Source organism: Henckelia pumila, chromosome 2 (genome assembly GCF_033568475.1).
Source record: "Henckelia pumila isolate YLH828 chromosome 2, ASM3356847v2, whole genome shotgun sequence".
In the NCBI taxonomy this organism is placed as follows: domain Eukaryota; kingdom Viridiplantae; phylum Streptophyta; class Magnoliopsida; order Lamiales; family Gesneriaceae; genus Henckelia; species Henckelia pumila.
The window spans coordinates 106,303,697-106,329,465 of record NC_133121.1 but is presented as its reverse complement, the minus strand read 5'-3'; the positions used below and the strand labels follow the sequence as shown (position 1 = coordinate 106,329,465).

At 30.0% G+C, this 25,769-nt stretch overlaps 2 protein-coding genes across 3 annotated transcripts; one reads left to right on the top strand and one right to left on the bottom strand.

Annotated features, from left to right (window-relative positions):
- Positions 1-5,456: 5,456 nt before the first annotated feature.
- On the bottom strand, positions 5,457-8,430 carry LOC140880571 (laccase-4). Its single transcript, XM_073285132.1, has 6 exons — positions 8,256-8,430; positions 7,609-7,760; positions 7,260-7,504; positions 7,018-7,149; positions 5,886-6,815; positions 5,457-5,722 (listed from the first exon to the last, which is right to left on the bottom strand). The coding sequence occupies exons 1-6, from the start codon at positions 8,343-8,345 to the stop codon at positions 5,592-5,594; spliced, it is 1,680 nt and encodes a 559-aa protein (XP_073141233.1). The 5' UTR covers positions 8,346-8,430; the 3' UTR covers positions 5,457-5,591.
- Positions 8,431-20,660: 12,230 nt separating this feature from the next.
- LOC140881677 (protein NRT1/ PTR FAMILY 8.1) lies at positions 20,661-23,957 on the top strand. 2 transcript variants are annotated; one of them, XM_073287171.1, is made up of 5 exons: positions 20,661-20,893; positions 21,665-21,802; positions 21,893-22,110; positions 22,254-22,804; positions 22,888-23,957. In XM_073287171.1, the coding sequence occupies exons 1-5, from the start codon at positions 20,815-20,817 to the stop codon at positions 23,714-23,716; spliced, it is 1,815 nt and encodes a 604-aa protein (XP_073143272.1). In that variant the 5' UTR covers positions 20,661-20,814; the 3' UTR covers positions 23,717-23,957. The 2 variants fall into 2 exon arrangements, with proteins under 2 accessions (XP_073143272.1, XP_073143274.1); XM_073287173.1 differs by having other exon boundaries at positions 20,736-20,893; positions 21,655-21,802.
- The last annotated feature ends 1,812 nt before the right edge of the window (positions 23,958-25,769 follow it).

Sequence of the window (25,769 nt, the reverse complement as noted above, 5' to 3'; positions counted from 1 at the left end):
ATATATTATGTAGTTCGTTTTTTTTTAAAAAAAATTATATAACTTATAATTTCTTAAAGATTATAAATTGTATTTTCTAAATTATAATCAAGTGGGCTGGGACATAAAACGGGTTCTTCCTCAATGTACATTACATTTATAAAAAAAAAATTGAGCCAGACGGCCCATACCCTGTCTCCAGCTGTGAAGCTTGTGGATTGTCTGATTTGTCTCAAAACTGATCGACTTTGTTTTTAAATCATCACTACATATTTGGTTTTGAGATTGGTGCAAATGCCCCCGTTTAGTTAGCTTCTCTAAATATAAATTAGACAAAAATTCGTACAAGACCCGTTCATGAGTCAATTTTGTGAAATGGATCTGCTACTCGACCCGATTCATAAAAAAATATTAATTTTTACTTCAAAAGTATTACTTTTCAATATAGATACATAAGTCGACTCGTTTCACGAACATATATATATTGAAATCATCCCACAAGATACTTACTCTATAAATGATACTAGCATATTTTTTTTTCCATGCTTATTTTAATAGCGCAATACTAGATTATAACAGAACTGAAAAAGCCAACACTTTCAAAAAAAATAAAAAATAAATTTCAATGTACAATCATAGATTGTATTTAATGAAATGAACTTGCCCTATGATTGAGAAGGATGTCATTCTTGGGTCCAACTTGAGCTACTATAAATAATTTTAATTTAAAGTACGTTGCTTAGATGTTATTCAAATAAATATTCAATAAGTCTTGACTCGAGTTAATTAAATTAATAAACAATTCAGTTTAGTAAGCTCTATACTACCATCATGCATTGGTTTCTCAAATAAGATGTTAATTATACCTTATCCTCAGGGAGTTCAATTTGTGCAAAGAATTTTAAAAGCATCAAACAAATTTTTTTTTTTTTGAAAAAAGTTAAATTCATGTTGATGAGTCGATATAAATCAATATCTCGAGTTAGATACCTCGTTAACAAATTTCCTCCCAACTAAAAAAAAATGTTAAATTGATCAATATGTAATATAATTACTTTTCAATATAATTAAAGATTGTCACTGCCAGTGTAATGTTCTGCACCTATTGATAATAAGTACGATTAATTGATTAAATGGACGTTCAATTGTTAGTGATTTCGCACTGTGCTTATCACCTAAAAAAATGAAAAATAATTGTTAACTAGTCCTCGTTCGAGGTTCTATGTACATTATATATTATATAATAATGAGAATTATTTTTCAGTATGTATAATATTATATAAATTTGTTGTTTATCAATTATTGGTTGATGATTGATTGCATGTGTCGTATTATATATATATATATATATATACACGAAATTTCACATAATTAATATATGTATAAACTATAAACAGAATTGGTTTACTTGGCTCTCGAATTTGCAGCTTTTAGATTTAGGGACCGCAGACTTGTCTTTCTTTGGTGACAAATTTTTTTAAATACATATTTCTCCATCTTCCACATTACGATTACCGATACACAATTTATGATGATCGTGAAGCATCGTAATAAATTCAATATAAATTTTTTTTCTCACGAAATAAATTATAATTTCTAGATTTATTTATTATTTTTTAGGTATGGAAAATCTTCTTTCACTGACAATAAATAATGACAGGAAAACGCCGGCACTAGATTTATTAATAATGTTGACGTTAGAAAAATGAAACAAGAATTTATATATATATATCAAAAATAAAATTAATTTCGGTTTATGAATTGTTGGAAAACTTCAAATATGGACCTGCCATATAAGTGGTTAAGGATCTTGACTTCTTGGGTTTTGTTCATGCCACCGGCAGGGTAATACCATGCAGATGACGTGTAACCCAATGATTGGTCAAAATCAGTAGGTTCCATGTGAGGCCCGCACATTTTGACCAATCATGATCCGCCACGCTACCCCAGAGTAGTGCCCTGGAGGTAGCATCGAACTAACCAACTTCTTGAGGTCACAAACAATTGTAGCACTTCTTAAGAGTTTAAATATAAATATTTTCTGTCCAGATTATATAAGTATTTTTTTTTTCACATAGATTGAAAAAAATTATTGAAAAAAAAATTATATACAAATCGCTCCTATATTATTTTCATTTAATCTATTCAAAAAATAGTTGTACGTTTTTAAAACACAATTAATATGAATATATTAGTAAATTAATAGAAAAGTATTGCTATATATATATATATATATATATATATTACTATGATCATATATATTTATGACAAAAAAAAGAGAAATAAACATGATTTATATAATTGAAACAGAGGCAGTAATTATATATCTCAGGTCTCTTTGTTTATGATTTTATAGAATTTTTGAGCAATTCACATTTACGATTATGAAAAAATATATAATTTTAATATTTAAATCACTAGTGTATAGCAAATATGATGAATTATCATTTTTTTAGTTATTAGTAGAATAGATTAAGTTTAGTTGTTTTTAAAATATTCATTAGGAAAAATTGCAAATTTAGTCCTGTTTATTTGTCACTTTGCGATTTTGGTCCTCTATGTTTTCACATTTTAATTTTAGTTCGCTATCTTTATTTTTTGGCAATTTTAGTCCTTTTTCCGATGTGGCGCTGACATGACACCAACTCAATGCTGATGTGGAACTGACGTGCACAGTGCCACGTAAGCATTTTTGAATAAAAAGGACCGAAATTGCTAAAAATCAGAACATGCAGGACTAAAACTAAAATGTGAAAACATAGAAAACCAAAATCGCAATGTGACAAACATACAAGACTAAATTTACAATTTTCCCTATTCATTATTCAAACTAGTTAAGAATATATCATTATATTGGTGAATGCAATTAGACAAACAACTTTTCCATTTTATCCTCAGTTAATTAATATTTTTTTTGGAATTAGCTAATACATAATTATGAAAACATAATTATATTAGTAGTACATGCATCATCTGTCTCTCATATATATATATATATATATATATATTTAAACTTATGTGTGTTTTCAAACAAATTAAAAAAATATTGGAAGAAATATTTTTTATAAAACCTATTACACATATTTAACGAATATTTTAATAGGATAAAAAATGGAGTAAAATATATTTTGGTACACGAACTATTGGTAAAATGTCATATTGGTACACGAACTATTGAAAATGGCTTAATTGGTACATAATCCAATTAAAAGGTCAATTTTACCATTAATAGGAATTAATATTATATTTATTAATTTTAAAAGAGTAAAATGTATTTTGGTACATGAACTATTGATAAAATGTCATATTGGTACACGAGCTATTAAAAATGGCTTAATTGTTATATGATCCAATTAAAAGTTTAATTTTACTCTTAATAGGAATTAATATTATATTGATTAATTTTAAAATATCGTATTTATTTAAAAATTAATTGTATATATAATGATAAACAATTATTAAGTTAAATTAAACAACAAATATTATAATATATGATATGATAAAAATATATATCACCGAAGTCTGTTGATCTTGTGTTTAAATGATTGAAACAAGCATAATCACCATTTTAGTTTTTCAAAATGTAGTATAAAAATTTTCAACATTAAAGATTAGATCATGAAAAAACAAATATCACAGAAAAAAATCTCACTCATTATCTCAATTTACGTAGTTCTAATAACCCACAATTTTTTTGCTCGATTTAATAATTTGTATTTTTATATTTTTTTATTCGCACTTAAATTAAATATAAATAAATAAATATTTATTTAATTATATTTTATCGTTATTAAATATATTTTAGTCTTGCATATGATTTATTTATTGAGTTTGTGATTTTATTATTATATAATTTATATCAATTTTTTTTAAATGGATAATTATTTACATAGATAGAAAAAAATACCATTTTATTTTATATTATTAATATTTTAAAAATATAAATAATTTATTAATGAGTAAAATATAAATATATTATAAAAATATTAAGATACTTATTTATTATTATTTTTAAATTAATATAAATTTTAATTTACAATAAATAAAAATTAAATTAAAAAATAAAATGTACACTTAGTTGAATTTATTATTAAAAATAATTGAACTTAAAATCAATTACTATAGGATAAATTAAACTTTTTAGTTAAATCATGTACCAATTAAATCATTATCTTATAGTTCGTGTACCAAATTGACATTTTACATATAGTTCATGTATCAAAATGAATTTTACTCAATTAATTTATAAATAAATATGATATTTTAAAATTAATAAATATAATATTAATTCCTATTAAAGATAAATTGAACTTTTAATTGAATCATGTACCAATTAAGTCATTTTTAATAGTTCGTGTACCAATATGACATTTTACCAATAGTTCGTGTACCAAAATACATTTTACTCATAAAAAATGTTGGAAGTAGCTAGCCAATAAATTTAATAACGGAGAAGATTTGTAAAAAAAAAAAATATAAAATAATACTAAATGTGAAAAATGGACAATATATTTGGGATGGATGGTAGAAAACATGCCAAATTTATATTTGAGATCATATATAGGAGTAAAAGAACATGAGAAATAGTACTACTAAATATATATATATAGACAGTACTTGACTATATATCTAAGAGACTAGGATAAGTGCAAAAACTAAATACAACCTATATTATATTCTGGTGGATCGGAAGATGTGTAGTATCATTATCTAATTACACACAACGTATATATAATGTAATATTGTAATATGTATTATGTCTACACATCATCCGTACTTATAAGTTATAATGGCTAGTATGAATTTTATACGAAAATTCATATATGACGAATATGATCTAAGAAAAAATATTATTTGAACATAAATCTGTGTCGTCAGACATGTACGTGACAAATGTTACATGGGATTTTCATTTTAGAAGTATTAGGGAAAATAATTACTGATTTATTTTATTTATTTATCGAAACACAACAAGTGGCGTGAGGTTTTTTTTTTTTTTTTTTGGTTTTGTTTTGTTTGGTTTTGTTTTGTAGATCGAGTGGCGTGAGATTTTTGATTGCTTAACAATTTAGAAATCCCATATACGACCATCTTCCAAAATATTCTATCTGTAAATGTATATCTTGTGGTTGGCCCCATTAATTCGTTTTAATAAATCCTTTTCCTTTAGAGTTTGGATAATTTTATTTATGTATTGTGTCAACTTTTTTTTAAAAAAAAAACTTGCTCCGTCCTAAAATCTATAACATTGCACTGGATTAGGCACGCCATATATTGGTGCATCATTGAGAAAGGAAAAATCGCGGCAAACAATATTAGAGATCCAAGATCTCAAAGTTTGGTGGATCACACAAAGAAATGAAGCCCAAAAGCCCAAATATTATATATATATCGCTTGAATGAGGATCGACGTTGCATGTATAAAATTCCACAAAAAATCAACATGTATATATGTTAACGAATCATGTGTGTAGCTATTGCTTCAATTCCACTTGAGCAAACTTTACTTTACTTTACTCAAGAAACAAACTCATTCCTGCATTATCCTATATTAATTACACTCAAAATAATAGAAATTCATAAAAAGTCTGTATGTATGTATATATTGAGATTCAACATTTTGGCAAATCTTTAGGAGGTGGGATGATGGATTCATTCGGGCCATTTCCATTTTCCACCAAGAACGCCATTTTCAGCCCCCATGTCGTGTGCACTTCCAAATGGCAATGCATAAACCACACTCCTGATCGATCATCAAAATATTGTTAGTTTCTTGCTCCATGCATTCTACTAATTAAAGTCACATTTGTTCTGTTTGGACATATACTTTAAAAACGTTTTTAATGTTACATAATTAAAAAAAAACTTAAAATATGTGTTCGAATAAAAGTTTTCTGAAATATTACCTGGGTTATCTGCTCGGAATCTGATGGCTACCCACCCACCAGATGGCACACCGATCGTGTTCCTTTCGGCGGGATCGACGAGATTGAACTTGTTAGGATCTGTGTTTGGATTATAATTTCCTAACCCTTTTCCCACTGCAAAGAAATTGAATCCATGCAGATGCACAGGATGGTTTTCGGGCGCGATCACTCCGGTATCCTGTAGAATTACCTGCACTGTATCATTGTAAGAAACCCTGTAAACTTTTGTCCCGCTCGTGGTAGCTAGATTGGAAGGCAGGTTCCCGGTGTAGTCGAATTTGAACGGCGGGTTCCCGGGGAAATCAGTGGTGAAAACTCCCTTTATGTTCAAGTAATGCGCTTGTAGAAGAGCGGTGGTCGGCATCACGAACGTGACGTTGTTCACCGCCGCCACGACGCGGCTCCCGTTCCCCGCCTTGCATGTGGAGCACGGGTTGATCCCCAGCCCGACGGTGAACAGCAGAGAGTGGTCGATTTTCTGCGGGACTTTCGCTGGATACATGTTGGAATTGAGGCTCCTCAGCGAGTTCGTGAATCTGTTGGCCACTGGCGTGGCGTTTCTTGATGGCGGGGTTGCGAACGTGGTCGGAGAACTGGCCTGCGTGCCGGAGTAATGCAGAGTCGCGGTGGCCGTCGTGTTGTCCACCGCGACGATGGCTGTGTCCATGAACGTAGACGCTGCCAGCATGTACTTTCCGACGCCCTGGTCGGCTGCCACGAGCACGTTGGTGGTCTGGCCTGGCGCGATCAAGATCGTGTCTGTTTTGAAGGGTTTCACGTAAGTGGCGTCGACTTCTACTATGGTCAGCTTGTGGCCCGCGATCTTGAAGAAGAGTTCTTCGTTGAGTGCGGCGTTGATTAGGCGTAGCATGTACGTGTTTCCCGGCGCGACATTTAGGGTAAATCCGCCTAGAAAACGTATGGAACGTAGAGATGTATATAATGTATAGTATTGTTTGATGAAATATCCTAGACTAGAATTGTTTTGTGTGCAGTCCACGACCGTGCCAACCTCTGTGTCCACCATGTACAATAATTGAGTGTGTTATGCGTGATGGACGCAGAGGTTGGCATGATTGGTTGGTAATATATATATATATAGTTTTGGTACCTGTGGAGGAGCAGATAGAGATCACAGGGCCTGGATGGCCGTTGATTGTGTGAGCATCGGAGACATTTGGCGCGAGGCCGGATTTTATAGCTTCATTGATCACGGCTTCAGTATCTGATTTCCACCATTCAGCTACAAATCAAGTACTACAACTTCAGTACTCATGATGTCATAATATTCAATTATGGAAACTTGTAAAAAACTTATAATATCATGAATATATAACGGCGAATATGATTTACCTAAGACGATGACGGTTTCGTGGTTGGGTTTGGGGAAAGGATACGGAACACCAAGCTTTGGCAAAATGACTAAACCGCCGTGCACGGTGGCTCTGAGCCATAGAATATGCGCGTGCCAGAGTAGCGTGCCCCTTTGGCCTGTGATGGTGAAGTTGTACACATAGGTTTGACCTGTCTGGATAGGGCACTGTGTAATATATGCTGGCCCGTCCGCCCAACCCGTCCTCAGTTGCCTGACACCGTGCCTAGACGATCCGTCGTGTTATACATATACACATATATTATACTACATGTTTGGCATTTGATGATGCATTAATTCATTGATATATAGCAGATGCAAGTTACTTACCAGTGGATTGAGACGTTGTATTTCACGTTGTTGATGACCTTGACGACGACTGTGTCGCCTTCCCGGGCGTAGATTGTTGGTCCCGGAAACTGTCCGTTGACGGTGACGATGGATTTGGATGAGCACAAACGAGAGATATTCTTCATCACCACCTGTACATGTACAAAGAATTAATGATAAGTTACGTACTATTATTATTAGTACTTATGCATGCATGGACTACTAGAAAGAAATTAAATTAATGTATGTGCGTGTTGATTTAATTAGCAGGTAGCTACGACAAACGATGCTGGTAGCGATTTCAAAATTTTTTTAATTAAAGAATATCTTGAAATTTGCATATGGTTAACCACCTCCCATGTATGAACAAAATTGTCTTTTTATTTCCAAGCTAACCTCCTTAAAGTAGATTATAATTCCGTTGATTTGAAAACTTCCATAATCCCTTCCCAAACCAAACAGGATTTAATCTTTCGATTCATTCTCACGCTCAATTATAACTTGTAAATTCTCATAGCTTATTTTATGAATGTAATGAGCAGAGTCCAAAAAAACACGAATCTAACGCAAAACCAAAATATTTGGAGGACTCTTCTAACAAAATGATCAAAAAATGAAGAAAACACAGTAAAGATTTGCATACTTACATTAAATTTATAATGGCGAGTCCTCGACTCGACGAACGCGGGGAGTGCCAAACATGATACGAGGATCAAAACTCGAACCCATGAATCCATGTGTGAATATAATGGGTTAATTTTTTTTTAAGAAATGAGAGAGATCAAGTACAGCAGCTAGCTAGCTGAATTTGGTTGCAGTTGATATGTCTTAGGGAGATTGTTGCATTGAATCTTGACGGGGCAACGCAACATTTTATAGATGACAATTAAGTGTGGAACACTGCTGCCATAACGTCGTTGTTCCAACGTTAGGTGAAATTAGCCAATATTACATATGGATCCCTTTGAAATTAAGGTTTCGATCGTTGCAAAAATTAAGGTTTTTTTTTTTAAAAAGAAAAAATTATGTTGTCTGTTTTCATTTCTTAATTGTCACATAAAGTGGTTGGAGTTTCTGATTAGAAATTAGCCAACTCAATTATTATATACTTTCATCGGCATTAAATTTATGCCTCACTCCTGCAGGTATATATGTCTTAAAATGATCAATGTACGTACGTAGGTTTTAAAATGTGGCACCGCATATGACACTTCCATGAAATTTCAAGAGAATAATGATTTAAGTATCTTCATTATTTATTGATGCATGAACTCCTTAGATAAAGTATTATTGTCATTTTAGTGAGTGCATTTTAATGAGTGTATTTAATTATCCTCCATTTTATTTAAAAAAAATTAGAGAAAAACTTTAATATAATATCAACAACTTATTTTAAATTTAACTTCCCAACAAATTAAAATTCACTCCCTCTCCCCCACTATTATATATTTGATGTAAATTTTTTTTTTTTACTTATCATTTTGTTTCAATTTTCCCACAAATATAATCTGAATTTGAATATTAACTTATCTATGCAAGTATTTTTTTTAAAGATTTGTCATTATATATATATATATATATATATATATATATATATATATATTATATGTTATGCACGTGTAACGTATGTACATCACGGCTAAACTAATTAATGGTCGACATATATATTTTTAATTTCCACGACATTATATTTAATTTCCATAAAATACCGATATTAAAATCAAATCGAATACAGATAACGAATGTAGTTGGAGGAGAGGTCTCACTCAAGTCACACTCACACAAGAATTAAGATAGATATTGAAACCTAAAATATAAAAATAAAAAAATAAAAAATAAAAAATTATATATATATATAGTTTGAAAGCTAAGAAAAAGAACTATTGGCGCCAGCAATTGGGTGTGCTGAACAAACTGATCATTATTACAACTAAACTAATTATTTGGAACAAGTCTTTATCAATATCATGACATTCTAAATTCAAATTTGAGTCAACTTATAATCTCTATCGATATAAAGAATCTCTTTAGACACCATCTTTTCATTTATTATGTAATATAAATATTATAATTTTTTTATTTGTTTTTTTTAAAATTTCGATATTTTAAATTTCCATATTTTTCTCATTATTTTTTTATTTGTTTTTTTTTTTAAATTTCGATATTTTAAATTTCCATATTTTTCTCAACTAAACATTATAGATAAGATAAATCGAAAAATAAATTTTTTATATTATTTTATAAATAAAAAAAATAAATTTAAATATTATCGAAAAAATAATATTTATACATAACATACAATATTAAATATATTATATGATTTTATATACACGCGTTGCGTGTGTACGATTATGCTAGTTATTATAAAATTTCTTCCCACAATACTAACTTCTTTATAATTATGGGAATAATTATTTGTAGTTTCAGAGTGCTTGGATGTTTTCTTTATTTTCTAAAACAATATATATATATATAGTAGTATAAATCAAGAAAAATGCTAGATGTGTACATATTGATTGTTACATATTGATTTACACATTATATTTTAAATTACAAAATTATTTTTGTATTTAATTTGAAAAAATTCTTTCAAAAATATATTTGAAACAAATTTTTAACTTTAAATACAATGTATAAACTATTTCAAAAAAAAAATGCAATGTAAAAATCAATGTATAACTCGCAATATGCACGTAACATCGTCCATGATCAATCAATGAGTAACTTGATGACTTTTTTTATTATTTCCTAATAAATCATGTACGATAATAAAATATATTATATATCCTAAATTCCTAATTGTCGAATAATATATATATATATATCAAATTTTAAATTATTCTATTCTAATTTAGACATTCAATCGGGGAAGCTGAGTTTCCCAGATGATAAAGCCAAGTTAATTATTATTGCGTATGGAGATGAACCGTTTCTTTTTTTAGGCGAAAATCAAATTGTGACGTACGTATGATCTTCAATTTTGACGAGTTATTTTTTTAATGCTGGGCCGGTGGTGAATAGTCAATCATCATATCTCTATCGTTATGCAGTAAAAAAAAAAAAAAAAAAGTTCTTTGTCTTTTATTCCATGAAAATTTGTGAGGTCAAAGGGTGATGCGATTAAAATTTTCTAAAGAAACCAGGAAATGATATAAAATTTCAATTTTTGGTTTATCCCATGCATGTTATTATATGGGACTAAGAAAAACGTCATCCTTTATTATTATTATTATTATTATTATTATTATTTGATTTTAAAATGTCAGATTCAACTCTAGCTTATAGCATTCAGTTGCCAGTGTACCATGTTTTTTAAATTTCCTGATTGCTAGGTTCTTATTATTCAAAATATTCATACAAATTCATATAAAAGCTTTATAATATTTATCACATTTTGCTGAATAATCAAACTAATATATATATATATATATATATATATCTACATACTATAAAGCGCGAATAATGTAAAATGGGCCAGTTTCTTCCCGGTTTCAGGTAAAAAAAAAAAACCCACGCGTCGTTACTTGCTTACAACGCCCAACAAGATCCAAAAGCGTCGACAGAAGAGTGGTGGAGTGAATCGGTGGTTACCGTTTCTGTGCATTTGTTTGTGTTTCTCTTTTGTGAATCAGCACTTTACCACATCCTCTTCTCTTTCGATCATGCTGTACAATATATCGTTCATGGGTGCTCCGTCGGTAATTAATCGGCGGATACAGACGGGGATTCAAGCAATGAGCGCAATAGGCCGAGGGATTCCGATGCTCACCGGAAATTCAAGACCATTGATGAGTTGCAAACTATGAGAGTGTCAAGCAGCTTATAATTCCTTCGGCTTCCGATCTGCACTGTGTTCCCTCTTCGTAATTATGTTGGTTGACTGTAATTCAATCTTTTTTCTGCTGAAAATTTGTTTCCAAGGAAACAAATATGGAGAAACTCAAGAGAAAGCTTGACTTTTTTTTTTATAGTTTTCTGGATTGCTTGCCCTCGCTTTGCTTCTGTTATCTGGAAACGGGAATTCTCCAGTGGGTTTTTGGGGTGTTTCTTGATCAGAGTTTTTCGAGAGACAGTTCTTTGCTGAGTTTTGTGTTTCAAGAACACGAAAAAGATACGAAGAATGCTCTGTATTTCATCGTTGGAATATTCGGTGGGCTTTTCCTCGCATGTATACTTCGAAGAATCTTTTCTTGGGGTGCAATTTTTTTTTTTTTACAAAAATTTTATCTGCGTCTGCTGATTTTATCGTTTTCATGTCATTTTACAGGGAATGCTTTCGTTCTGTTTCAAGATTGAAGAATTCTCACTTCTTTATCATCACATTAAGGTATTTTACAAAGATTATAATTAAATGATTATCTCTGATAGGATTGCCTTCAAAGGATCATTTTCAAAATTTCCACTCGGATATATAGCAAGTGTGTTTCAAAAACTGTTATAAAATAAACTTTATAGTCTGTACATTATTTTATATTTATGTTTTGAGGACAATATTTATTTGGTTAAAAATGATGTGGAATAAATAATCCAAAGACTATTTATCCATGTTGAATGTGCCAAATACATGAGTATTTCCCATCGACTTTAAAAGTATAAATAAAACTAAGAAAACCAGTGTGGTCCTGTACAATTGTTTAAATGTGATATTAGTCATATATTTTGACTAAATTTAGTCTCATTATCATTGTTAAAAAATATAATAACTAAGGTAGTGATGGACTGATTTGGTCACTCCACTGCAGCAAAAGAAAAATAGCGTCCAAACGAGAATATTTTAGCAGACCGATCATCACATTCTCTTCCATTCTTCTTCTCCCTTTCTTGCTCCTTCTTCAATGTCTTGCAATTCTTTGGCCTTCAATCCTCTTGCGTATTGTTGTTCTATCTTCTTTCTGGGGATTGCACGACTTCGTCTGGGTTAATTTTTTCCCTTTTTCTTCTTCTGTTTTTTTTTGTTTGCTGGTTTTGACATATTTGCGGTGATTTTTCTTCACTTTGACCTTCTATTCTTGTTGTTTGGATTTCTAAATTAAAATCTACGTGACTTCTTCTACCCCAACATTAATCACACACTGTTGCAACATCTATTTCACTTCTCCTTTTTCTCAAGACCCAACTCTCCAATTATCGGTGGTTCAAATTTGAGTTTACTGAGCTTGATTTGTATTCTGATTATATAGTCTCTATTCTTTATTTTCATTTGGTTTTTATTATACGCATGGTGACTTTGTTCTTTAAAAATCAAAACATTATAATGATCATGAGGTAATTTAACCATACAGAATACCACTTGGGCCAGCTAAAAGCTAAGATTGCGAAGCTGAAGACACAGCTGTTGGAGCTGTCAAAAGTATGCGAATTCTTGATTTGTATATTAGTATTCTTAGTTTTCAAAAAATTTCCTACTAATTAACTTATTTGTTTGGGTAGTTTGATCAAGTTTGCAAGCCACGTTCTGATGGGTGTTCATTATGGATCAGGGTTCAAGTGGAGCCATGGAGGGTTTTGAAGTTACAAAATTTGGGTACGGACGAGTTGCACTGATAGGCTTTCCCACGTTTGTTTTCTCAGTACTTTAGGAATGTATGTGTTGGAAGAAGTGAAAGAAAAACGACGATTGCTGGAGCTTCTCACTCTAAAATTGGATCCTACTTTTCTTCACATAGTTGATTATTAGTCAAATGTACTTAAATGGTTCTTGTCTCATTCTATACTGTCTCAAGTGTACTTATCCAATGGCTACCATTTCAATTTTAACCATTGGAAATTGTTCTTTTGATATGATATAATTTGTTCGAAGATTGCTAATGTTAGATGTGAAAAATGTAGCTTTCCAATTTGAATTGCATTTGAACTTTGAAAGCTGAAATCAATGCCAGGTTATAGCTGTGCCCAAATCTTCCGATATTGTGCTGATGGTGTTGGATGCTTCAAAAGTAATTATAATCGGTTGCCTATTTGAAAAGCATACTATACTATTTTGGCTGTTGAAATATTTGATTTTAGTTGCAATACTGAAATTGTATTATCCTAAATCGTGTTTTCATCTCACTTATTGGAAAGGAAGTAGCATCCTATAATTGAAATTGACAACCACGTAATTGATATTTTGGGTGTTGTAACTTACATATTTATGATTACATGTTAAAAAAAATAAATCGGTTAACTCTATATTGAATAGTTAAAAAACAAGAGTTGAATTTAGGCAAAAAAATATGAGAAATAATAGAACAAAACTGATGAGTCTTTATTTATAAACGAGACATGTGTTAACGTTTCTATTGTATGATTGTTCAAGTAGCAAAGAGTTTCTTGTTATATGACTCAATCTTTCTTTTAATAAATTTTTTTTGCCCCAGAATTTGTGAATTAGCTTAATTAAATTTATTGTTTTTCCTTTTGTCAAAACTTATAGCAAACCAAACTTACAATAAATGTATTAACCTCTCACTATACTAATATAAATGGCTTAAAAACAAGGTTATAAAAAACATGAATTGTGATGAAACATCACGAAAGCTTCAAGCATTAGAAAATTAAGCGAGCTTCATGCGAAATTAAGCATGTAATTTTTTTTAGTTTTATTATAATTTTAATTATATCAAGTAATTAATAAATTAAATAATATATAAACTTAAAATTGAGAATAAATGCATAAATTTTCAAGTTATAAAAACATGAATCTCAAAATCACTATTTGTGTGAAAAAAAAACTTTTTTCGATCGCAGTTGGATCAAGTATCATTTTTAACATTAGTAGAAAATAGTGTGTAAAAAAACATAGACATTTAAGTAGTACATCATGCAACTTTTTTTATTTAAGTATGCATATAGTGTTTTGTAAAATTTATTGAAAAAACAGTGAATAAAAAATAAGAATATTTACTTAAATTCATAATTAAAACTCAAATAGTGTATACCAAACAATGATATTTAAATTAATGATAATTGGAGCTCATATTTATAATAGTAATAAATATATATAATAGATAATAAATAATAGATCATCAAAAAAATAATGTGTAAAAAACTGTTGGGTACAATAATTGTCCCTGTTTGGTAGAGCGATTGAACCGCATAACGGTTGGGCTGTTGTGCGATATTTTAAAAGATTTACAAGGTCAAACTTTAATATATTATGATATAAAATTTATTATTCATGCATCTTAATATCGAAAAATTCACTAAAAATATATTGATTTATATTGTAGCTCTCATTTAGACAATCTAGTTTTGATGATTTGATGCCTTCAAAAATATGAGTAGACAATAGTAAATGCAACGTAATATTTTTTCCAACAGATATATGTCAAATGACTTTTAAAAGAGAAGTAATAGTCATTAAAAAATATTCATCGGTTACAAAACATAAAGAATAAATTCAGTAGACTACTTTTCATATCTCATGTATACTATTTGTTATATAATGTTCCTAGTTACGAGTCAATTTATTTTTTCATTACAATTCATTCATTGGATCGTACAAAAGCATTTATTGTCGTCATCATTTTTGGAATAAATCATCTTCAAAAGACTCTAACATTTATAGTTTATCTCAAGTCTTGGATCCATCATGCAAAAAACGTTTGATCAAATTCAGAATATTCCTTATGCTACTGTTTTTCATAAACAATTATTGTATCTTTTGTAAAGTGTGAAGAAGTTGGTATATGAGAAAATAATATTTTCCAAAATTTTCAATATTGATTATCATAGTGTGTTGTTTGCTAGGAGTTTCAGTAGCCAAAGTTAAGATTGTTGAAGTAGATTTGTTTATTGTCTATATCTATCAATTTAGATATTGAAAACCAAAACACATGAATATGATATATATAGTTGATATTTTTATTTAAATATATAATTTAAACATATAAATATAATTTATGGTTAATGACTACAAGTAGATTAAAGAAATTAGAAAATTAGAAGATCTGAAAATAAAGACATATAATTTTATTTAAACATATAATTTGTAGCTAATTTCCACGAGTAGAATAAAAAAATTAATTGTTGTGCGATTTAAAATATTTGAGTTGCAGCATTACCACCAACTATAGCTTTTGGTCAAGATACAAGCGTTCGGTCTTATGATTATCTTGTAATATTAACAGAAAATAATGTGTAATAAATGATTAAATTTATTTTGTAGGAAAAATTAAATCAAATAAAAAAGAGTAAATAATAAATATCAAATAAGAAAAAGAGCAAATAATAAAAATTTATGAAAGTGTACAATAGAAAAATATTGTATAAAAAATAAAAATATTTAAGTTAATATAAAATTTTTACTCATATGTTTATAATAGTAATAAAATAGATATTAGATAGATTATAAAAATTAAAATAATATAAATATTAGATGGATTAAAAAAATTAAAGTACATTATACAAATTTTTATTTTAAGTTTCATACTATCTTATTAAAGTATTATTAGTAATCCAACTTGTTCATATGTGAATCATAAAATCTTAATAGTTTTTTTTTTATATTTGAAAGAGTGCATGATATACTTTTTAAATAAATTATTTAAATAAAGAGTCACATAAATAAATTATTGATAGAAGAAAATATATTAATTATTTGATAATGAAAAAAGGATAGTCAAGTAAATTCACAAATAAACTCACATATTTATAAATAATATAAATATAAATATAAATAAATAATAAGTAATAAATCATAAGTAATAGAAATAGATAGATAATAAATATAACTATAATAATAATAAAACAAAGAACACATTAAATTGAAGATATTAATGAGAGAAGAACATATAAGTAAATTCACAATTCAAATCACATATTTATATTTATAAAATAAAATAAATAATAATTAATAATATTAAATATTTATATATGTAATAGATAATAGATTTAAATAAATTAATGAAAGAGAAAAACAAATTAATTATTTGATAATGAGAAAAAGGTAGTCAAGATTTATATATGTAATTGAAATAGATAGATAATACATATAATTATAATAATAATAAAACAAAGAACAAATTAAATTGAAGACATTGATGAGAGAAAGACATAAGAATAAATTCAAAATTCAACTCACATATTTATATATTGAATAGAAAACAAAGAACACATTAAATTGAAGACATTAATGAGAGAATGACATATGAGTAAATTTACAATTCAACTAACATATTTATATATGTAATAGAAATAGATAATAGATTTAAATAAATTATTGAAACAGAAAAACAAATTATTTATTTGATAATGAGAAAAAGGTAGTCAAGATTTATATATGTAATAAAAATAGATAAATAATAGATATAATTATAATAATAATAATAAAAGAAAGAACACATTAAATTGAAGGAATTAATGAGATAAGGACATATGAGTAAAACAATTCAACTCGCATATTTATATATGTAATAGATAATAAATAAATGTAATAGATAGATAATAGATTTAAATAAATTAGTTAAATAAAGAGTCACATAAATAAATTACTAAACGAGAAAAACACATTAATTATTTTGATAATGAGAAAATGGTAGTCAAGTAATTCACAAATGAACTCACATAGTCACATATTTAGATATGTAATAGAAATAGATAGATAATAGATATAATAATAATAATAATAATAATAATAATAATAATAATAATAAAACAAAGAACACATTAAATTGAAAGGAATAATGAGAGAATGTCATATGAGTAAATTCACAATTCAACTCACATATTTATATATATATATAATATAATATATAATATATAATAATAAAGATATGTAATATAAATAAATAGATAATAGATATAATAATAATAATAAAATAAAGAACACATTAAATAATAGAAATAGATAAATAATAGATATAATTATAATAATAATAGTAAAAGAAATAACACATTAAATTAAAGGAATTAATGAGAGAATGACATATGAGTAAAACAATTCAACTTGCATATTTATATATGTAATAGATAATAGATAGATGTAATAGATAGATAATAAATTTAAATAAATTAGTTAAATAAAGAGTCACATAAATAAATTACTAAAAAAGAAAAACACATTAATTATTTGATAATGAGAAAAGGGTAGTCAAGTAATTCACAAATGAACTCACATAGTCACATATTTAAATATGTAATAGAAATAGATAGATAATAGATATAATTATAATAATAATAATAATAAAACAAAGAACACATTAAATTGAAAGCAATAATGAGATAATGACATATGAGTAAATTCACAATTCAAGTCACATATTTATATATATATAATAATAATAATAATAATAATAATACTAAAGAAGATATGTAATAGAAATAAATAGATAAAAATAATAATAATAATAATAATAATAATAATAATAATAATAAAAAAAATAAAATAAAAATAAAAATAAAGAACAAATTAAATTGAAATCAATAATGAGAGAATGACATATGAGTAAATTCATAATTCAACTCACATATTTATATAAGTAATACTAATAATAATTTATATATGTAATGATAGAATAGACAATAGATAATAGATAATAGATATATGTAATAGAAATAGATAGATAATAGATATAATTATAATAATAATAAAACAAAAAAATGATAAATTGAAGACATTAATGAGAGAATGACATATGAGTAAATTCACAATTCAACTCACATATTTAGATATGTAATAGATAGATATGTAATAGAAATAGATAGATAATAGATATAATTATAATAATAATAATAAAACAAAGAACACATTAAATTGAAAGTAATAATGAGAGAATGACATATTAGTAAATTCACAATTCAAGTCATATATTTATATATATATATAATAATAATATAATAATAATAATAAAGAAGATATGTAATAGAAATAAATATATAATAGATATAATAATAATAATAATAATAATAATAATAATAATAATAATAATAATAATAAAAAAATAAAGAACAAATTAAATTGAAAGCAATAATGAGAGAAGGACATATGAGTAAATTCATAATTCAACTCACATATTTATATATGTAATACTAATAATAATTTATATATGTAATGATAGAATATATAATAGATAATAGATATATGTAATAGAAATAGATAGATAATAGATATAATTATAATAATAATAATAAAACAAAGAAAATGATAAATTGAAGACATTAATGAGAAAAAGATATATAAATAAATTCACAATTCAACTCACATATTTAGATATGTAATAGATAATAGATTTATTCTGTTTATCGATTTCATGTTTGTGGTAATGGGATGCGATGCATTAACTTTTTTTTTTAATCAGCTATGTTGAGAAGCTTGTGAGTGCAGAGGCTGCACTAGAGAAAGTTATTGGCCGAGACATATGTTTCTGTACTTTTCTACAGTTATTATTATTATTATTATTATTATTATTATTATTTATTAATATTAATGTAAAAATTCGAAAGAAAATGATTGTTTCCAATTTCCATGGGTTTTTACCTACGTGGCTCACCTGTCACTCATATGGGGCTTTCATAAAGCCAAATCTCTTTACTCACTCACCCCATCTTTTTTGGGAAAAATAAAGATATAGACCTTGTCTTGTTTTTAATTCAATAGATAGACCTCTGATCGAAAAGACTATATTATCCTTGCTTTAAGTGTTTTCTCTCTCCTCCTCCTTCTTATTTCACGTCTCTGCGTTGTTTTTTTTTCTATCTTCTTTTCTCTCTCTCCCCTTTCTCATTTTCCCTCCTCTTCTTCTTCTTCTTTTTTTATTTTTTCAAATTCACAAAGCGGTTGACCACCTTTCCTGCCCAAGCGGTCGACCAAGACTTGGGCTCGGTCGACCGCCTTGGAAAAGCGGTCGACCAAGGCTTGGGCTCGGTTCCCTGCCCAAGCGGTCGACCCCCTTGGAAAAGCGGTCGACCAAGGCTTGGGCTTGGTCGACCGCTTTGACAGCTTGGTCGACCGCTTGGGTCGAGCTTGGGTCGACCAAGCCTGGGTTGCTCGGCTTGGTCGACCCAGACTTGGGTCAACCCAAACCATTGTTCATATATTTTATTGTGTACTATTATTATAAAAAATATTGGTGGTTTAGTGGTTAAAGTCTAGGAGGAGATAGGAGTGCCAGGTTCGAATCTTGGAGAGGAGAGAGGGAACGAAGGGAGGAGGGAAAATGAAAGTTGGACATAATTTTTTTTTTTTCAAAAAAAAAAAAAGACCAAATTATCCTTAATTAAGACCCTTTGACTGAATTAAAAAGTCAAAAGTTCTTTTTATTGAATTAAAAACAAAATCAGACCTATATATTTAAATGACCATTTTTTTGCTGTAAAATTACTGATTCTGGAGTATATAACAGAACCTTTGCACCATTTGGTTTTTAGGTTGTGCTTTCAATCAAGTTAATTAAGCTCATTATCTAAAAAAACAGAAACAATAGTACGTTACACTGTAAATCTGGGTAAACACCTCAAGATTTGAGGTAGCTCATACATAATATATATATATATATATATATATATATATATAAACTATCAATTACGAAAATAACATATTTAATCACCAAATATTATTTTCTTAAAACAATCTCCCACACCATTTCTTGCAATTTTATCTTTCACATTAACAAATGATTGGTCCGTGTGACAATAAAGTTAGAAAACTCAATTACAATTTTTATACACGTGCTGTGATTAACTTACAATCTCCATCTTAATTACATTGGTCACGTTTGATTCCTTATTTGTCTCAAATATATAAATATGCATTATATTTAGCAATATTTCTACTAATATATATTTGTTAACAATATCTTGAAAATCGTGTAACTATGTTTTGAATGAATTAAACATGAATAAAATAGAAATTTTGTCATTTTTCCAATAATTTTTTAAATTTATGTAAAAAAAAAAATAACGATTATATAATCGAAACGAATGAAACATACCATCAAACTTTGACAATCCTTTTACTCGCGTGCAGCATGAACTTGTTGCCGTAGAATTTTCCGCACCAAATATTGGCACACCAGAAATAATTTCCCGCATTTCTAGGGATTCGTTGAGTGGTAGAATTGCTAACATCAATACAATCTTCTGGTATATTAATTAATATGGTCATAATGATGATGCATTTACGATGCACACTTCCCAATCTAAGCTGAATCTACCTCTCTTCTGTGACTGAATACGCATGCGATGCGAGTGGGAACCGGGTAACATCTTTGTCCCGGTTTTCCTCGCATGCAATCTCTCTCCCTATTTAAAATTTCTTTTTCTTTCTTTTTTCCTCTGTTTTCATCAAATCTTGGTGGTAATCAAGGTATGTTGTGACAATAAATCCTAGTTCTGTAATTTCTTGTAAAAAGTTGCGATTTTTTTCTCATGGGCTTCTTGTGTTCTGCATGTTACGCTTTTTATACGCTTCTTGGGATATCGTGGTTCGAGTTTGTTTCTGAATCTTTGTGGGTTTTTGTTGTTCTTGAAGAATCTTGGGTTTTTTTTTTGTTCGAACTTTTGTAAAGATATGAGTCGTGGGTTTTGTGAATCTGTGATGATTGCTTTCTTCATAGATTGGCAATTGATTATGAGATTCCGTGAATATTTTAATGGATCTAGATAATATCCGGAGCTTTGGGTTTAGCTTTTGTGTTAAACATTCTCGTACTATTTAATTTAATGTTATTATATGAACTTTTTGTGCTGCCCTACTTTCAGATCGTGTGGATCCCTCTACACGAAATTTAATACGACAGTTTTTGTAAGATATCATTGACTTTTCAAAAGGTCATTCGTTTTAATTAATACAAAGGATTTGAAAAAAACCTGGCGTTATAATATTAGATATTCTATGAAGAAGAAGCATCCGTTTATAATTGGTGATAATTTAGAAAATGGGATAATTGACAACTGAATTGTCATGTTCAAGAATTTATGATGAAGACTTGTATTCTGTTGCTCACTTCAAGAATCCTCTAACTAGACTGATATGATGTTCTATATGAACATAGTTACTGTAAATTGGTGCTTATGTAGATGAATTTTGCTATATATTAGTATGGTGGCTGATTCTATGTGATATAGTAATTACCAGAAATACAGAGCGAAGAGTTAAAGATTGCAGTCATGGGAGACCAGTATATGCATACAAATGACGGGACTTTGGATATCCACAAGAGGCCAGCTAATAAGGAGAAAACTGGAAACTGGAAGGCTTGCCGCTTCATCCTTTGTGAGATTTTCGTCTCTGTTTTAAAGCGTGTTTTAAAGTTTGTATCATTTGTTACTGCATGATAATTGGTAAATTTTGTGTTTTCAACAGTAACCGAGTGTTGCGAGAGATTGGCATACTATGGCATGGGCACTAATTTGGTAAATTATCTGACGTTACGGCTTAACCAAGGGAACGCAACTGCATCAAACAATGTTACAAATTGGTCGGGAACCTGCTACATAACTCCACTTATCGGTGCTTTCTTGGCTGATGCGTACCTTGGAAGATATTGGACCATTGCAACTTTCTCTACTATCTACGTTTTCGTATGTTATTCGTGTCATAGTGCGTTTAATATTCTGTATCATAGTAAAATACTCGAACTGGTTTTACTCAAGTAGCATGATTCTGTGAGGACCAAATTTGATGTTGATTCAGCGAGGTGTGATTTTTTGTTATTTTGATACAGGGAATGACACTTTTGACGATATCTGCTTCGGTTCATGGGCTGAAGCCAGAATGTGATCAGAATGGTTGCCATCCAACATCGTCACAAACCGCAATCTTCTTTGTTGCTCTATACTTGATTGCACTTGGAACTGGCGGGATCAAACCCTGTGTTTCCTCCTTCGGTGCTGATCAATTTGATGAAAGTGACGAAGAGGAAAAAAAGAGGAAGAGTTCTTTTTTCAATTGGTTTTACCTGTCAATCAATGTTGGTGCTCTTATAGCTTCATCTTTCTTGGTTTGGATACAAATGAACGTGGGCTGGAGTTGGGGGTTCGGGATTCCAGCCGTTTCTATGGCTATTGCAGTTGCATTTTTCTTCTTTGGAAGCCATTTGTATCGGCTGCAAGTACCAGGAGGGAGTCCCATAACAAGAATTGCGCAGGTTTTGGTGGCATCCTTTAGAAACATTGGTGTAAAAGTTCCCTCGGACAAGTCTCTTCTTTATGAGAGAGCCGATATGGAATCTGACATTCAGGGTAGCCGCAAGCTCGAGCACACCGAGACGTTCAGGTAATAATACTCAGCCCTTTGATATTAGTACAGCAGCAACATGTTGAATGTGGTAGCACTAACTGCAGCATGTTGAAAATCAGGTTCCTTGACAAGGCAGCAGTAGAAACTGAGACGGATGATTCGAAAGGAAAGGGACAACCATGGAAACTCTGTACGGTGACTCAGGTTGAAGAGTTTAAATCCGTAATTCGCCTACTCCCAATTTGGGCTTCTGGGATCGTTTTCTCTACTGTCTACAGTCAAATGAGCACAATGTTTGTTCTACAAGGTAACACCATGGATCAACACATAGGCCCGAATTTCGAGATTCCATCAGCTTCATTGTCGCTTTTTGATACTTTAAGTGTCATATTCTGGACTCTTGTCTACGACCGGGTGATCATTCCAAAGGCAAGAAAGTTCACTGGAAATGAGAGGGGATTCACTCAGCTTCAAAGAATGGGAATCGGGCTTGTCATCTCGATTTTCGCCATGATTGTTGCTGGTGTACTCGAGGTTGTTCGTCTGGATTATGTTAGAAGAAACAACTACTATGATCTTAAGACAATTCCCATGTCGATTTTTTGGCAAGTCCCACAGTACTTTCTTGTTGGATGTGCCGAAGTTTTCACATTTATCGGACAACTCGAGTTCTTTTACGACCAAGCACCTGACGCCATGAGAAGCTTGTGCTCTGCGCTATCACTCACAACTAATGCATTGGGCAATTATCTAAGTACGTTTCTGGTAACAATCGTGACAAATGTGACAACTAGCCATGGCAGGCTCGGCTGGATCCCTGATAACTTGAATAGAGGCCATCTCGACTACTTTTACTGGCTCCTAGCCATTCTTAGCTCCATCAATTTCTTTGTTTACCTGTTGATTGCAAACTGGTACACTTACAAGAAAGTTGCAAGCAAAGTGTAAGCGATAATGGAGCGGGACGATCACTTTTCGGTTTGAAGAAATCTGCAAAACCTTGCGTGGTATAAACATATCCATTTAGATCATATGTTCCAAAATAATGTTCTTATTTTGGATTTTATGTTCGTAGCGTATTTTAACGTTTGCTTATTTTCTCCACTTGGTATTAATGTACAACAACTTGAAATAAGCCATCTATGCATAGATTATTATTCAAGAACAACATTTTCAGAGATTACCTAAACTGCTTCACTTGCAACAAATTCCTTTATCACTATGGATTCTAATTCTAGCTGTTTTAATGTCTCTCCTCTCATGCCTCTATCCTGATATCGCGCCTCGTCTACTCTTCGAGCAAGGGATCGCCGTGGTAGGTCTTGGGGAGTAACTAATTCTAGGAATCGAAGAAAATACTCGGCCGTGGTCTATTACTAAAATAAGATAGAGCTCATTCTTTAGAATAAGAGGATAGGACAGTAACCCTTAAACGAGTGGCATAAATAGTTTACATCATGGATACATTGCCAGTTTCTCAACGTGTTCGCGTACTTCCGACTGTTCGGGATAGAGCTTTTCAGCATTAGAGAATGGATATTACATTGGCAAATTATTATCTAGAGACATGATATTGCTTGGCATGTCGTTGGATTGCGAGCCTCTATATTTTCTTGCATCTTCCCTTTTTAAAAAGCACGTTGGGGTGTGTTTCTTGCCACCTTTTGACTTACGATCTCAATAATTTCACGACTTTGGAGCTTTTACATGTATCATCTCTCATAACAAAGAATATAAAACTTGATCTTAAAGCACTTATCCAGGAATCTAACAAATACTGATGGACAACAGACAAAACTTTATCAAGCTTTAATTTCTTCATTTTGCTTTTCCCAGTCAAACATCTCAGGTTCCTTTTCTCTCTCTGTATTCACATTCGGAGGATACAAACTCTCCTTTCTACATTATTGATTTACCAAACTTTAATCTTACACCCAATATTCTTACACATATTGGTCTACTACTGTTTTTAGATGGTTAATCTAGCATGACTGAAACCGACTTTAGCTATGTGGGTGCAACCAAAAAGTCGAAATCGCTAGCATTTTTTAAGATAGATTAGAACTCATTAACTCAATTCCTGGTTTTGGCCGAATGGGGCAACTCGAGTAGCTGTTATTTGAGTTTCAGTTCAAGCTCTCAAGTGGCTCCTTGATCAAGCTCGAGTATCGCATAATTTTTTTCCCGACACATTTACTATACCGATCGGCAAAAGCTATGATCCATCGGGTGTATTTCATCTCGTGGATCTTAGATCATTGATTGGGCATGAGGTTCCAGAAAATGTGAACCCTATGCCCAACACATGATATATATTACACCGGATGTAGCATTTGTTAATAAAACCTCAGGGGACTTTCTTTTTGGGCCAAAGTCACGTTAACAAAGTGTGACTGACAAATCTGCCCATTTTCAGTATTTTTCAAGGACCAAATTATTACCTTGCAGTTCCTCTTTATTGGTGGATGATCCACTTAGCTTTGTTTCATTGACAGAGACTAACAACAACACAAGCAATCATTGCTGACAAATAAACAATCATCACTTTCGGACATACTGTCAACATACAAGTAAAAAAATAGAGTAAATTGCAGTTAAAATTTAAGTTTACTCGCTTCAGGTTTTTTCAACTTACAAATTTTGTCCATATAGGATATGGTGTTTAGAACTTTTGAACTTGAACAGGATCTGTTGTGGTTCTACTCACTGTGTTGCTAAAGAAAAATTTGACTATGAGCTTTTCTCTACAAAGTTTTGAGAAAAGTTCATAATTACTTTTTTTCAAGCATTTGCGAACAATACCAAAACGCGAAACAGCGTTACATACAGAAGGGAACAAGCAAGGCAAGGTGCAAGAAAGTGAGAGCTTCCGGACATTGAATGTTTATCAGTTGCACTTGCATATAGTGGCAGAATAATAATGGGATAAATCATGAAGATGATATTGCAGGCATTATAGAATCAAGATTCCACCACTCAGAAACAGAGAAACAGGGGATTT

Bases quoted from the DNA above. Each gene is read 5' to 3' on its own strand.
- LOC140881677 (XM_073287171.1), top strand. From the start codon at position 20,815: ATGCAATCTCTCTCCCTATTTAAAATTTCTTTTTCTTTCTTTTTTCCT. The intron at 22,111-22,253 runs GTATGTTATTCG...ATTTTGATACAG, and splicing joins TCTCTACTATCTACGTTTTC to GGAATGACACTTTTGACGAT. The intron at 22,805-22,887 runs GTAATAATACTC...GTTGAAAATCAG, and splicing joins GAGCACACCGAGACGTTCAG to GTTCCTTGACAAGGCAGCAG.
- LOC140880571 (XM_073285132.1), bottom strand. From the start codon at position 8,345: ATGGATTCATGGGTTCGAGTTTTGATCCTCGTATCATGTTTGGCACTC. The intron at 7,761-8,255 runs GTAAGTATGCAA...GTACATGTACAG, and splicing joins CTCGCCATTATAAATTTAAT to GTGGTGATGAAGAATATCTC. The intron at 7,150-7,259 runs GTAAATCATATT...CTTGATTTGTAG, and splicing joins CGAAACCGTCATCGTCTTAG to CTGAATGGTGGAAATCAGAT.